This window comes from Pituophis catenifer, unplaced genomic scaffold, assembly GCF_029215685.1.
Source record: "Pituophis catenifer annectens isolate HBS135680 unplaced genomic scaffold, rPitCat1.0.hap2 SCAF_3, whole genome shotgun sequence".
Taxonomy (NCBI): domain Eukaryota; kingdom Metazoa; phylum Chordata; class Lepidosauria; order Squamata; family Colubridae; genus Pituophis; species Pituophis catenifer.
In genome coordinates this window covers 39,403,697-39,419,851 of record NW_027256883.1, presented here as the reverse complement: position 1 = coordinate 39,419,851, position 16,155 = coordinate 39,403,697, and the positions used below count along the sequence as shown (strand labels likewise).

Genomic DNA, 16,155 nt, shown 5'->3' with positions numbered 1-16,155 from the left:
GCACTTACAGATGTTATTACAACATTATAGGATTACTACCGTGTTTCCTTGAAAATAAGACCCTGTCTATTTTTTTGAACCCTGAAATAAGCGCTTGGCGGTATTGCCATGCACTCAAAAGCCCGACTGGGTTTATTATCAGGGGATGTCTTATTCTGGGGGAAACAGGGTAAAACAATATTTTCTCAGAAATGAAATGGTGCAAATATGTTTAAAGTCCTTACATGGCAAAGAAGGGTAACATTCTGCCAAAATTGGGTTTATTCAAGTAGGATAAAAGTCCTACATAGAAAGGAAACAATCCATAGACAGCTTGCTATATTTAATAGTTATATCGGCAACTGCCAAGTGTTACTATTACATTTAGGCTGCATTTTACTGTTCATGGACAATTTCTAGTGTAGTGTAGTGTCGTTTTGTTGATAAAAAGTAACTTAAATGTACATTATTATAAAATTATTCTGCTCATACCGTATAACTATAAAAGCAGAAAACTTATTTACGTATTTTTGCAGCAGTTTTGGTCACATCTAGTTACTGGTGCTATTATATACAAAGTACTAGTTTGAATGGACAAATATTGTACTAACCTGTATCATGTTGTTGAGCAGCCACATGTTCTTCTGTATGTTCCTCCTCATGTACTATGAACAAGTTGAAAAAAAAATGGTATTTTTAAATGATGTACACTTGCTTCTTGAAATAGACTCAGTAATTTCAATAAAAGAAACTGGTGTATAGTAATTATTACAGTATATGTAGCCTTATTCTGAATTATCAGGAATAGATTAAACAAATTATATAGAGTATAGCAAAATAAAAAATAGTGATAAAATACAAAATAGAATACAATTGGGGTTCCAACCAAGATAGTGTCTCGTCTAGTGGCACATATCATCTTTAACATTAACAGAAACTAAAAGATTAGAGCCAGGTGGAAATTGTTAAGTTAGTAACACACTTGTTAAGTGACTCTGGCTTTCCCATTGATTTAGCTTATCAGAAGATTGCAAAAGATGATCACATGTCCCCAGAATACTGCAACGATCATAAACACAGGTCAATGGCCAATTTTGATCAGGTGACTATGGGAATGCTGCAACAGTTGTTAAGTGTGAAAAACAGTCATAAATCTCTTTTTAAAGTGGTATTGTAACTTGGTCACTAAATGAATGTGTAATTCAAAGACTACCTGGACATATCAAAGCTTGGGTCTCAGAGCTAAATGTTTGCAACAATCTGACTTGTGTCAAATAGTTAGAAAAAGAACACAATTTTGTATCTAATCTGCTTTCAGTAAACACTGAATTTTCTGTCTCCTACTTCATTCACGGAGCTGCAGAAGGCATACATTTGCTGTCTCTGTTTTTCCTGATAATTCATAATGCTCTCTTTCCCACTCAAGCAAGAATTAACTCCCAATCTATTCCCAAGGACTTCACACATAATAATTGGAAAATCCATGCTTATTTACACACATTCAAACATATAAAACAGAAATAAATGCCAAGGAATATACAAACGTGATTGAAATAATTTCAATGAATTCCAGAGGAATAACCACACTTGGTTAAAACTGGTCAAAATGTGAAAAATCTCTATAGGTAGTCCTTAATTTACAATAGGTCACTTAGCAACCATTTGGAGTTATGATGAATCCCCAAAATATATTTACAACCCAGTTACAATAATCCCATACTGCTCCCCCTGTAATTATACAACTGCATTTCAGGCACTTGACTGTCAACATTTACAGTTGTTTGCAGCATCGTGCAGTTACATAAGACCACAACTTATAAAGTTTTTGCCAAAACCTGGTATTTACTTCCTGTTTTTGGAAAATTGCCCCATAACGACCTCTTAATGACCATGCATTTTCTCAATGATGTGCATTCACTTAATGACAATGCTGAGTGGTTTTAACGATTGCCACAAAAAAAGTCAATGTAAAAGCCAAAAAAAGGTTACTGAAGTGCAGTGGTCCCTGTTTTACGGAACTCGGGATGATTAGAATGAAATCTATTAGTCTTTCGTAAGACCTAAAAACCTGTTCCCGTGCTCGGGAGCTAAATGTGTTAAGGGCCCCATTTCCTGGCTATATTGCTAATTGGCCAAATATCTGGGCTACTATCTGTATTTATTTCATTTTCATTGTTTTAAAATATTTTTAGTATTTCAATTGTAACATGTTTTTTGAATTGTAAGCTGCCCAGAATCATTGACTGAGATGAGTGGCTATAGAAATTGAATGAATGAATGAATAAATAGATAAATATAAATGGCTCGGACATGTGATGATCTGCTTTATGACTATCACCATTGATGATTACAGTAGGCAGGCTCCATTATGGTTGTAAGTCAAGGACTATCTTCATTGGTTCCAAATTATACAGTGAAGCTTTCTTGCAATACTGCAATTGTTTATTCCAAAATTGTTTGTATAAAATGCATATAAATGAACTTAACAACATATTTACAATAATGAATAATTTCTTTATCAATTCTATTTATCTTAGGATATATACCTGATTGAACAGGTTCAGTAACAGCATCTGAAACATCCGCATCACCTAAGGAAACAATCACATCTCTATTAATAAATTATTATGGAAAACTCATATGGCACAATAAGGCATATTTCCACAATGATTCTTTAAAGATTGTTGCTGAGGTGAATAAAGTCATGTCCTTGCCATCCAAAATGGCTAACGCGATGAATAAACCTTTTTCCATACTCTTAGTGATAACATTTGCATATATTTCTTTATTTGATATAAAGCTGTGCATGTCAGGTTATAGCATTTAAAAACATTATAAATAACAGAATACAATATAAAAATATAGCTTTCCTTTTTACTAATATATGTAAATATATTTTATTAATATATGTAAAATATATTTAAATTTGGCCATAATTTTCATCTCAGTTTGGTTTAAACAAATAACAGTAGGAAAACCAGTGCCTGTCAGGTTGCTTATTCAGTTTAATACTGAGTATTAATACTGTGTACTTAACAATCCTTTAAAAAAGGAACATTTCATCTATTTCTCTAAACTCGAAGTGCTCAAATATTTCAGCACTTTGAGAAATCAACTACGGCTGGTAAGAGAAAGAATACTGTTTTTGTACAACAGCATTTAATTTTAGGGACCAGGGAGGGATGGGATGGCGATTTGTGCTATGCCCCAAATCTTTAGTTTATTCCTGTTCTACTGTATGTTCTTTCACTAGAAATAATCACCAATACTTTCAAGGAACATTTATTCTTCATTTCTTTTGTGTAACTCTATTCCATGCATGCTGACTTGAAAATACAACCTATTCAATTTCATGAGGCTGGACTTCCAGAGAAGAAATAGTGACCTGGAAGAATTCTCCACTAAAAGCAGAGCTGATGAATGAAGAAGTAGTGAGTAGACTAGCTCTTTGTAATGCTTCTTTGAATAAAGAGCATTTGAGATTGCCCACACAGTGCTCCACATAGCACAAGGGTGATTAGAACTTTGACTTGGAAAGATGAGGGAATAGCATCTTGCTCAAACTATATATTCCATATGTTCTGAGCATCATAATTACATGCAAAATGCTTAATCATGGTGTCATAATGACAGCTGTAACTGTGGGTTCAAGGCCCTTTTTAAAAAAACATGTCACACTTGACATACATAAAAAAGTGTCGTTTCAGTGAAATGATTACAACCCCATCTAGATTTTTTTTATTCTTCTGAAGCAAATGCCCTGCAAACCAGGTATCATTTGGTCTTGCTCGTCAGAAAGTATTTGACCACACATAATACTCACCCGTGTCAGTTTTACCTATTTTGCTTGTTTGAATCTTTGCTTTAAAATGTGGTGGGAGTAACCAGGAAATGAAAGCTAAAAATAAATATTTCCTCATAATGAATTGCCCTAAAATCCTCAGAAATAAAAATGACCAATTTATACTTACGTCCATGTATTTCTTCTGGATGATCAATTGTTTCTGTAGATTTATTGTAACAAAACAGAGGAAGTTTTAGGAAAACATAAAAACGTTTACGAAAATAGCTTATATTAAAAAGTATGAAGCTATAGCTGAAACCACTCTATAGGTAGAGTTTTCAGTTGATTGTATTACTAATGTTTGAAGTATATTATTACTATATTTCTACCTGAAAAGTAGTTATGTTTGAGAGATATTATTCAGTATGTCCTTGTTTACCAATGTATTCAAAATCAGATATTTATATATTTTATATTTTTATTTAATATATGTGTTTTATTTCATTTTATATATCCACATAAGAATCCTTAATTAATGGATGTTTCCTATATTTTCTACTCCATACAGGATATAGAAAATACACATATGTAGTCATCATGCAATCTACATAAATAAAAATGTAAATGTCCGTTTGTACATAACCGCACATCTCCAAAAGTTCTTCACCGATTACTTTCAAATTTTGACACAATGTTGCATTCGACTATGGGCGTGCTTTTATATACCTATATTATATACATGTCACACCTGTGACAGGCAAAAACATGAAAAAAATTGGAAAACATTGAAAGACATTGACAAACATTGAAAAACAGCGCCATCTGCTGGACGTAAAACCAACATGGCAGCCTCCCAGCCCTGATTATGCTCAACAGATTTCTGCTCCTTATATTTAGACTCTCCATATTGCTTCCAAGAAACTGCGCATTTGGAAGGCAGAGACGCCCGAGGGCCATATTCTGCCACCAGGCTCGGTAGGTAGGCAGCCAGCTCTCCGCCAGGAAGCCCTTGCAGCCAGCGCTTCTAGGGCTGGGCGGGGCCCGCCCGAGCCTGGCTCTGACCTCCCCCTCCCCCGGCCACCCCGTGAACTAGCCTCGCCTGCCGCTGCTGCCCATCCCCCTCGCCAGCCGCACTCGGGGCTCCCTTCAAAGAACACCTGGCAACGAGGCTGCCTGGGTCCACTGAGCGGGAACCCTCCATCCCTCGCCTGATCCGAATCGCACCTGGCCCAGCGCTACCACTGGCCCGAGGTCAGAAAGACCAGCCGCTAACCGGCGCTATGTGAAGGCGGTCGGTGAGCGGGAGATGGAGGCAACTGGAGCCTCGGGGTCGCCTTTGACCAGCGCCGCCTTTGATTCCCAGGTGGGCGCTCTGGCAGTTCACAGAGCCTACACAAAAATTTCGGCCTCTGGCAGAAAAGGGGCTCTGGGGAGGCTTCAGGGGGCGGAAACAGGCAGGAGGAAGGATGGCCGGCCCTCCTTCGTTTCACCTGGAAGAGTGGGGGATTTAATCATTCCCCTGCCCTTGGCAGGTGGGGGAGGAGAACTGCGCAGCAGGGGTCCAGTGGGGTGTGCGTGGCTCCTGGCTTTGCCGCTTTCTTCCTTCAGGCGGGAAGCCCCAAACCAGCCTCGAACCCCCGCCGCACCCCCTCCCTCCCTTCCCTGCTATACGTCTTCCCGTCGAGCCCCCAGAGAACATCTGTGTAGAGAGGACGGAGGGGGCCCCCCAAGTTTCTGCTGGGGTGTGGAGAGCTGCGAAGGCCTGGCCTGAAAAGGTACGGGCGATGGCGGGGGATGCAGAAGAGGCCAGGCCAGAGACAGAGATAAACAGAGAGAGAGGGAGAGAGAGACATAGAGAAATACAGAGAGAGAGAGGGTGGGACAGAGAGATACAGAGAGAGGGGGGAGAGAAAGAGAAATAGACATACAGAGAGAGGGGGAAAGAGAGACACATAGAGATACAGGGAGGGAGAGATAGAGAGACACAGAGGGGGGGAGAGAGACAGAGAGATACAGAGAGAGGGAGAGAGAGAGACACATAGAGAGATACAGAGGGGGGAAAGACATAGATACAGAGGGGGGAGAGAGAGAGACATAGAGATACAAAGAGAGGGGGAGAGAAAAACACATAGAGATATACAGACGGGGAGAGAGAGACACAGAGATTTGGGGGAGACAGAGAGGGAGGATTTTGTGGTTCCCATTGTTTTTTAGCAACCGGTTCTCTGCCCTAATCACCAGCTGGGTAGGCGTGGCTCGGGGGCTGTCATGTGACTGATGAAAGTGAGTGACGTCGAGTTGGCCATGCCCACCAAATGTTCGTGGAGAGTTTGGAACTTCAGAAGAGAAGTGTGAAATTGGTTATCAGTGTTCTGTGTCATACAATTTACAATTATTAGAATTACAGCAACAGAACACTTCCTATCATTGACTAAAAATGTTGATAACATTTTCTTGTAATTGTAAACTTTCAGAAAAAAACTTTTTTTTCTATGTGAATAAAATCACACAAGAGAAAGTCAGTGTACTTCTACTTATTTTTGAAAACTGGAATTTATTAAATATATTTCTTGGCCAATTTATATTAAATGTTGAGTAGATTAGATATAGATATCATAAACATTTAATGCACAGTAAGCAAATAGGAATCTACATACCAGTATTCTCAGTGAAGTCTTCTCTCTCTAATTCTAAAAAAATTGATATCTTAAAATTAAACATTGAGTGGCAACTTTCTATGAATTAAAATTTTCTGCTTATAGACCAAGTAGATCATATGTTAAAAACATATCGTCTTAGTTACAATAATTATTATTATAATTAAGATAAATATATATAAAATAATAATTAATTATTAAACAGTGTTTATGAGAATATAGTAAAAGCAAAGCATCTGCTCTATGAACTCTGGAATAAAAATGGTGAATGCCATTTCCTTGTGTCAGTTTCAACATACTTCACAGCACACTGGGATTCTTTGGGAAAAAGTGGAAGGGTACCAAGACCTTTGGCCACAACATTGTTTCTGGTTGGTTTGGCATGGCAATTTATTTGCACTGACATATTAGGTCTTGCAAACTTGATGAGCCAGCTCTTTCCTACCCACTCAGCGCTCTATCATTGTTTTTCTACATCACTCCCATGTGTTCAGCAAACAAAACAGATCTCCGTGAGCAGAAGACACCAATCAGCTGGAAAAAGTCTATGTAAACATCACATAACCACAGAATTTATATAGACTCAAATGGGCAAAACTTTGGGAACGCATAAGTAAGCCAGCATTCACTGAAAGAAACTTAAAATACGGCATTGTTTGTTTGGTATGAAAAAACATACCTTCTTCTTCTACATGGTCAGATTGTTCTGTATTTTCTGGACCAGATTCTGCAAATGAAAATATTAAGATCTGTAAGAAACATGATGTTATGTAATCTTGTTCAGAAAGTATATCGTCTCAGAGGTAGTTATGAAAATGGAAATAATGACACCCTTAAGTATCATACTAATTCCTAAATGGATGAAAGCCACTATTCTTTCCCAGATGTGTTCCTCACTTGTACTTGCTACCTAGGAAGTATGTTACAATATTGATTGCAATTACAATTCTTTGTTTAAATATGTAAAATCATTTTCTCCCCAACTGCCACATACAATTCTACACACTTATACATAGTTTCACATTACTAATTTCATTTGATTCACAAAACTGGAAATGACCAGACTCTCCAGGAGAAGCTTAAAAGACTGAGTGCATATGCTTTCTTTCCTGCTCAGTCACATTCTTCAAAGAAGTCAAAACTTATCACAATTTTATAACATCATGAAGTAACTTTTGGTTCCTTCAAAGATGAATATGTCAAGAAAAATTAACTCCACTTCTTCAGGCTTAAAACTAAAAGTAGCAAGGAACATACTTGGGAACATGAACAATTCTCTTTTCTGTGTTCTTTCCAAATATACAATTCATGTTTGTGAGTGTGTGTGAAATTTTTTATTCTTCCTCTTAAGATGGAGCTAAGCAAATTAAATGTTGAAATCATTGCATGCAACTGAAGGAAGTTTTTTTCTAAATTCAGAAAGAAGTCTTATTTCCAGTTTCTAGATAGAAGTAGATGTAACCTTTTTCTATCAACATTATCTTTTATGACCCAAAATAAGCAAGATAGTTATTAGTCTTGATCATTCAAACAGAAAATGCAGATTATACAATTAAAGGATAGTAAAAACTTTTTATTGACAAATCTATTATGTAATTTTAACGATTTACTTTTACAAATCATTAAAAATATTTCCTTTATATTAATATAAATCAGACATACCTTGGATTTCTGGCTCATTTGTGTCTTCTTCCACGTGAGAATAGTCGTTTAAAACTGAAAATTAGGAATGCCATATTATATTACAAAAGCCATTAATATACTGCCAGGACAAGGGATGCTTAATACTGCTGCCACAAATCTCAAGCCAATAGTTAAAAAATTCAGAGAAATAAGGTAACAGGAAAGAATTCTGTATTTGACCCAGAAGAAAATCTTCTACAAACCTCCAACTAGTATTCACAGTAGCAATTTTGCATGTGTGAAATTCAAGTACTGAAAATTTTGTAGTTAGCCCATACATGTATGCCTTTTCCTAGCGTACTAATTAACCTTTTCTCAGTCAGCAATTTTACTTAAAATAATATAAAGTAAATTTATTTTAACTTGTAATTGAATTGTTGAAACTCTTATCAAAACTTTAGATTCAGCAGTCCTTGGTCCTTTAGTTTCACTTTTTTTTCTATATAAAAATTTCACTGAGAGTGCTGAATATAATTTGCAGTTCCTGCATATTCAGTACTTAGTCACTTTGTGGCACTATAAAGTTATTTGTTTATTTATTAATTTAAAACATTTTAGATAAGTCAATCTTATATCTAACTCTTATATCAAATTATGAAAGACATTAGATACCATCAGTGTCATATTCTTCTTGATCCTTGGGTTGGTAGTGACTTGCAGGTTCTGAAAGTAAAATGTTTCTTTTTAAATATATACAAAGATTACAGAAAATACTGCGAAATTTGAAATTTACTAAATTAAATTAATTGCTGGGAAGCAGAGGCAGGTTTTATTTTCTTGTTTTCCTCCCCCAAAAAGGTAGGTGCTTCTTACAGTCCAGAGTGTCTTATACTCTGAAAAATATGGTACGTATGTATGTATGTACAGTATGTATGCATGTATGTATGTTTGTAAAAAAGATATATATAAATAAATAAGAGTCTGAAAAAAAGATATATAAAAGGATATATATGTTGCCTTAATGCATACATAAATATATACATACATAGATACACACACACACACACCCCACTAGTAAATTATTATACAAAATACTATAGCATAGTCAGCATCACAAGAGTTTAAGTGAACGATTACAACAAACATACATTTGTTTGTTGAGCTACATACATATTAAACATTAAAACCCTCAATGCCTCTCTGAATTGGTTCAGAAAATTAAATGCTATATAAATATCTAAGAAATATGTTTATTTTTCTTCACAACTGAGATACCTTCTTGGGTAGAACTTGATTTCTCTGATATTTCAGGTATTTTATTTTCTATTTCTTTATCATAACTCTGTTCCGTTGTGGGTTCTTCAGATACTTCATTATTGTCTTCTTTTTCTTCCTCCTCCTGAAAATCTGTTTCTTCATGGTCTTCATCTATTTCATCTTTTTGTATTTCACTTTTTTCTTCATCTATTTCACCGTTTTCTTTTTTGGAAAAAAAAAGAGATGACTTTGAATTCCAGTAAACAGCTTTAATTTCATTAAATCAAACATCCATTTAAAACAGTAATAGAAATTGCATCTTTCCTAATAAAAAAGCATAAACAGTGATGCTTAAGTTTGTAAACCTTACAATTTTCAGTATTTCAATATAATTTTCAATATTTTTAATATTTCAGGACAAATATGATTTAAATATAGTTTGTTCTCCACAAAAATCATTAAACTAGTCTGTATATTTTTGTGTATATTTTTCTTTAATCTGTGCTTGGCTACAAAATTAAACGGTATTAAAATTAAATATTTTTGGCACCTTAGTGAATCATTCATTCATTCATTCATTCATCCATCCATCCATTCACACACACATTATCGGGTAAGTCTATTATAAAATAATAGAATAAGGGAAGTTGGAATGGATATTCAAATTATTTCTAGCAGGACTACCAGATTCTGTAACAGCTTTGTTCCCTATGCCATCCATCTGATAAACTTGCAAGATCTGTTTTTCTTGCCATGTACATATATACATCTGAACAAGACTGTGTTGTTTCTCTGTGTCATATATTATATGTGAATATTTATTTATTTATTTATTTATTTATTTAGTCATGTTTATGTAGTGTATATTGAAGTGGTGACTGAGCTGTATACAATGAAATTTCATTTTAATGTATGCCAATTAGTGTACATTGAAAGTGACAAAGTTATCATTCTATTCCATTCTACATTGGAGGTTTCTAGTATAATCCCCTGCTCAAGCAGGAGACCCTAAACTAATGCAGATAAATGGCTGTCCTATCTCTTCTTAAAAACTTCCAGTGATGGAGCACCCACAACCTCTGGAGGCAAGCCTTTCCACTGATTAATTGTTCTCACTATCAGAAAATTTCTGTGTTGGTTCTCTCCTTGATTAGTTCCATCCATTGCTTCTTGTTCTGCCTTTTCTGCTTTGGAGAATACGTTGAACCCCTCTTCTTTGTGGCAGCCCCTTAGATATTGAAAAATTGCTATCATGTCACCCCTACTCCTTCTTGTCATTAAATTAGATATACCCAATTCCTGCAACCATTCTTCATGTTTTAGCCTCCAAACCCCTAACCATTTTGTTGCTCTTCGCTGCACTCTTTCTAGAGTCTCAACATGCTTTTTATATTGTGGTGAGAAAGATTGGATGCAATATCCCAAGTAGGCCTTACCAAGGCTTTATAAACTGGTACTAACACTTTACAGTTCTTTTCCTGCCCTCAGATGCTTTGTATAATACGTTGCCCCCCCCCCCCCCCGGGTGTGACAACCTCTTAAATATTGGAAGATTGCTAGATATACCCAGTTCTTAAAACCATTTATCATATGGTTTAGCCTCCAGCCACATAATCATCTCTGTATTCTTCTATGCACTCTTTGTAGAGTCTCAACATCTTTTTTGTAGTATGACGACCAAAACTGGATGCAGTACTCCAAGACTGGCCTTACCAAAGCAGTATAAAAATACTAACACTTCATGTGATTTTGATTCTATCCCTCTAGCCTGGAACTGCGCTGGATATTTGGCAGTTGCAGTACATTGCTGGCTCATACTTAAATAATTGTCCACTAGGAGTCTTAGATCCTTTTCTGAGAGATACTGCTGATGAGGTAGGTACCAACTATTCTATTCCTGTGCATTTCATTTTTCTCATCTAAGTTTAAAGTCTTACTTTTCTCATCAGTGAACTGCATTTTGTTGGATAGGACCCAGTGTTCAATTCTGTACAGATCCTTCTGGAACTTAAGCCTATCTTCTAAAGTGTTGGCTACTGCCCCCAGCTTGATGTTACTTGCAAAGTTGATGAGCTCCCCTTCTATCCCCTTATCTAAATCGTTTATGAAGATATTGAAGAGTACTGGGCCTAAGATAAAACCTTGAGGTAACCCATTGCATGCTTCTCTCCATGTAGATGTAGTTACATTGAGGGCTACATGTTGAGTGCAGTTGATCAGCCAGTTACATATCCATCTGGTAGTGATGCTCTCCATCTCACATTGTTCTATTTTATCAAAAAGTAGGTTATGGTCTACTTTGTCTAATGCCTTACTGAAGTCCAAGTATGAATAGATTATACCAGAAACATTTACTCTTATCATGGGAAAGTTCTATATGCTGTGCAAACACATTTTTCCATCTCAGAAAGAAATAATTGTCAAAACAACAGACAAATAAACAGAAAGGTATGTTATAAACTATCTTACACAGATCAAAGTAGTGGCTTACTATTATTCTTAAAAAAAGGAAGAATCCACACATTTGGGAAAAAAATGAATCTAGGATACATTCATACCAGGTTGTGAGTCAAGAAGTTCATGTAGTAAGGCCTCAATTTCATCTTCAGGTTCTGTTTTAACATGTATATGTTCTGCATAAGTTTCGAAAATAAATCAACAATTACTGTTCAAATTACTGAACAGAATTTGAAATAACAGAAAATAGAAAATAAATACCTACAGAAAAATTATTATGTTTTTACCCTTAAAATAGTTTGCAATTGTCAGTTTTTATCAACTACATAATCTATATTTTACACTGGCATTTCAGATGTTGCCTTTCTGGTTCATTTTACTATTTTTAAAGCATTCTAACAACTTTTTTAAATATACTTAAAAGCTTTTTCCAATGATCTGAGAAAACTAAAAACTGACACATATGATATATCTGAGCCCAAAACAGCCACACAACTTGCTGTTTGGATTTTTCTACCACTATTTACACCTGCTTCAACTTTTTCCAGAGCCTGAAATAAGTTGAAGCAAGATTATATGTGATATCATTTTCAAATTTTAAAAAAATGCAAAACATTTGCATTTTTTTTAAAAAATGAAAACATATTTAATCTTTTTCAACAAATATTTTTTTATTGTGTTCCTGATACAATTTTTTTTATTCAATGCTATTAACCTACAATAGAATATATATATACATATATACATATATACATATATACATATATACATATATACATATATACATATATACATATATACATATATATATATATATATATATATATATATATATATATATATATATATTTGTAACATACTACATTTTTATTTATGTAAGCATTTGGCTACCAATTCATGTATTTTGCAAATGTATATATTAAACAGAAATCATAATAAAAAAACTTCAGGTGAAGAAAAGAAAGTAAATTGGATAAGGCAACTGATCTCAATCCATCGATTTTATAGTGTAAGCAGTTTTGCTATATTTAGGGCTTCAAATGGAATTTGTTATCTAATGTAAAAATGTACTCCTGAAATTTTTATCTTAATACATTTCTAAGTTGTATTTTGACATATCTGAGGATAAGCAAGCATAGCCTACAAGCAAAATACTTAATTATAGTTTATCTTTGATAAGACAACAGGGAACCTTAAGATCTGTGAACAGATTCCAGGATTAAAATAGTGTATCAGTATGGGGCCAAAGGTAAAAATAGAATTTGTGTTTCAAACAAATTACTGCATCCCATGAGCACTATACTAATATGGCAATGTGACGTTACGTAGATTACTATGTTTTTACATGGAGATTTCCTGAAAATTACTTAGAAATTCCAAAAACTATGAAATCAGTCACCTTTCTTCCTTGTGATTTACAATGGTTGCCAATTTATTTCAAAGCTTTCTTTAGTTGTTACTTTATAAAGCTTTAAATGGCTTTAGTCCAAGTATTTGCTAGAATGCCATTCCTAATATGAACAGACTGGACATTGGAAGATGGCTTGCCTTTTAACTCCACCAATGAGGCCTCAGAGTGCTTATCCAAGCCAGAACCTTCACAGTTGTATATTCTTGCTATGCAATTTGTGGCTTTTGAAAATAATTCTAGCATTTTCATCTCTGCAATTTCACCAATTAGTCAAAATTTCTGCATTCAACCTGGCTTATTAATTTCAGCAAATCACTGTCTTCATGTAATATATCTGAAACATACCCACAATAATAGCAAATTTTAAACTGGCCATCTCTTCAATGGTGGTACTTTGTATATGTCTCTATATTAATAAATTTAAGTAGGATGTTTTATTGATATTTCAAAGCATCTATTTAAAAACTCATTTACAATCATTTCATGTATAACTATTAACTAAACTACTAAATTAACAGTTATGCATAAATTTACAGTGCATAGTTATGCACTTAGCCAATTTCCTCTAACTGTAGCTGCCATTTTGCATCTGAAATAGGCATTATATTTTACTTACAATTCATTTCTATGAAATATTGATTTTGGAATAATTTCTGAAGATTATATCAATCAGCAAAAAAACCCTACTTCACTGCTTTTATTTAAAAAAAAAACAGTAAAAACAAAGAGCATGTTAAATAGAAATTAACTATAATGTTGTAAGGTCTGAAAAACTTCACAGGAAGCACAGAATAAATGTTGTAATTTTGCAATAGTGGTGAAATGTGATTGCAGATCTCATGTTCTGAAGGTTTTCTATTATTAAGGGCTTACCTGTTTTCACATGTGGCTTTTCTTTAGGTGGGATAACCTCTTCCGCACTTGTTGGAATTGGCTGTTCTGAGACAGATCTTTCCTTAAGTCCTGCATTGTTTAGTTATAAAGTTAACTTTAATCTCTGCATCAAGATTTTGATCCAATTAGGCATCATTATTAGCAAACCACCCAGGGTGAGATGGGAGGTGTAGACATTTAATTAATTAATTAAGATGGGGACACCAAACCAGGTGAAAAATACTTACCACCTCCAGAAAGTCATGTCATCTTCAATTTAAGATTACATTTAAAAATTTTAATACATTTTTAAAAAAACATTATAGCAACTATTTAAAAGGAATTGCTCTGTATACGCATTCACTGGCTTTATTCCCAACTTCCTTTGAACATTGTGTATATCATGTTACCAAACTGATTTCTAGTATAGATGCCTAGAATACAATGAGAGACATTAAAAGACCACTGTCTCATGGAAATCTCTTTAAAATTATGTCTATGTGTGTGCATGATTTTATGAGATCAAATATCAACCGTACAACTTATTTAGTACAATCTTGAATTTGTTACTCCCAACATTTTCCAGCTCTGTCCCTCTTATTCACTGATGAATAAAATGCAATAGATTAAAGGATCTTAAAGTAGACTTCAACCTGCTGGAAGTGAATAGAAAAAAATCCTTTACTTCACTTAACAAAATAATTCCTGAGGTTTCTTGAGCATTGGAGATGATGAGTTATATTCATACTGCACACCCAGCAGCAAGAAATACAGACAAAAAGGAGCTATGTACATAGCACAAAGAATGATTATATACTGTACTTCTATAGTTAGACAGAAAAGAGAAATAGCTAAATTTTCAATGTTCCCATATATAACAAATTCCCAATGTGCAGTAAGCTAGACTATCTTTTATCTTAAATTATTGCAAGTAGTTTATGACCACATATTCAGCAATTGGTTCAAAATTACAACAATTCTGGACCGGAAGATTTACAACCTATCCTCATAATTATTGCCATTGCAGCATCCTTGTGGTAACTGCCAACTGCTGACAACCAACTTACAAATACTGCAGCATCCCATTTTTACATTTGCAACCTTCACCACCAACTTCCAGTAGGCAAAGTCAATGAGGAAACCAGCAGAGTCAGTAAGGAGAATATTTGTAGCTCAGGGTTGAAATAAGAGGTCCTTGGTGCTCAGAGCTTGGTTGTTTTCTTGTGGACGTGTCATCATCATGCTGATGATGATGTTACCTAGTATGGGTAATGAAACATCCACAAGAAAACAACCAAACTCAGAAAGCACCAAGGACCCCCTCATCAGCAGGACGTTGCAAACAGCGATCACACATAGCTGCGCTTAACCATTATGCAGGATTTGTATAACGTTAACTGGAACTGCCACAACTTTTACTGTACGTCAACAGTCACATGTTTCACTTAATGAGCTGCCATTCCTAATTACCACTATTAAGCCAGAACTCTCTGTATTGAGAGTATTTCTTAGATAGCCGATTTGTAACTAAATATTCTAACACTGAATAAAAAGGAATTGAACAATTCTTCTGCTCAAATGTTTTTATTGAATTTCATCTCTTCAAATAAACAAACTGAATATGCATAAGTGACAGGAACAGGTTTCATTACCTTATTTCCTTTTAGGATATGAATTATTTTCAGTGTACTACATTACAATATAAATGTAGAATAACATGTCATAAAAGTAAAAATTCATTTCAAACTCTTTAAATTCTTCAAAAATGAATTAAAAATATTTACAGCGAGACTCCATGGACTGTCTACACATCTAAGCAACTGGGTGCCTTCCATTTATTATAGAGTACAGTGTCTATAGATCTTTGCTGGTGGCCAGGCAAAAATGCCTTTTGAAAATATATTTTGAAGAAATGATTGCTATTCCTAAATGTTTTCTGACAATGTTATATAACCTTTCTTTTCCATGACAAATGGCATCACCACTGGTTCATGTACACCACATGTTCTTAAATTTTCAAAGAGGTTTCTGTATTGTGAAAATCTTTTCTATCTCTTATTTAACTGCAAAAAATATAGTATGACAGAAATACTAAGATAGTTGTGGTTGTATAT

General features: G+C 34.6%; 1 protein-coding gene across 2 annotated transcripts in view; it reads right to left on the bottom strand.

The window, feature by feature from the left end:
- Positions 1 to 16,155, bottom strand: part of ASPH (aspartate beta-hydroxylase) — a 106,660-nt gene that overhangs the window by 47,798 nt on the left and 42,707 nt on the right. For both annotated transcript variants that reach the window (XM_070940523.1, XM_070940524.1), the window contains exons 4-13: positions 14,042 to 14,131; positions 11,859 to 11,933; positions 9,319 to 9,522; positions 8,716 to 8,766; positions 8,083 to 8,136; positions 7,100 to 7,147; positions 6,421 to 6,453; positions 3,951 to 3,983; positions 2,526 to 2,570; positions 591 to 644 (exon numbers count right to left, since the gene is read on the bottom strand). In XM_070940523.1, coding sequence (XP_070796624.1) covers positions 591 to 644; positions 2,526 to 2,570; positions 3,951 to 3,983; positions 6,421 to 6,453; positions 7,100 to 7,147; positions 8,083 to 8,136; positions 8,716 to 8,766; positions 9,319 to 9,522; positions 11,859 to 11,933; positions 14,042 to 14,131 — 687 coding nt within the window. The remainder of the gene's footprint in view (positions 1 to 590; positions 645 to 2,525; positions 2,571 to 3,950; positions 3,984 to 6,420; positions 6,454 to 7,099; positions 7,148 to 8,082; positions 8,137 to 8,715; positions 8,767 to 9,318; positions 9,523 to 11,858; positions 11,934 to 14,041; positions 14,132 to 16,155) is intronic.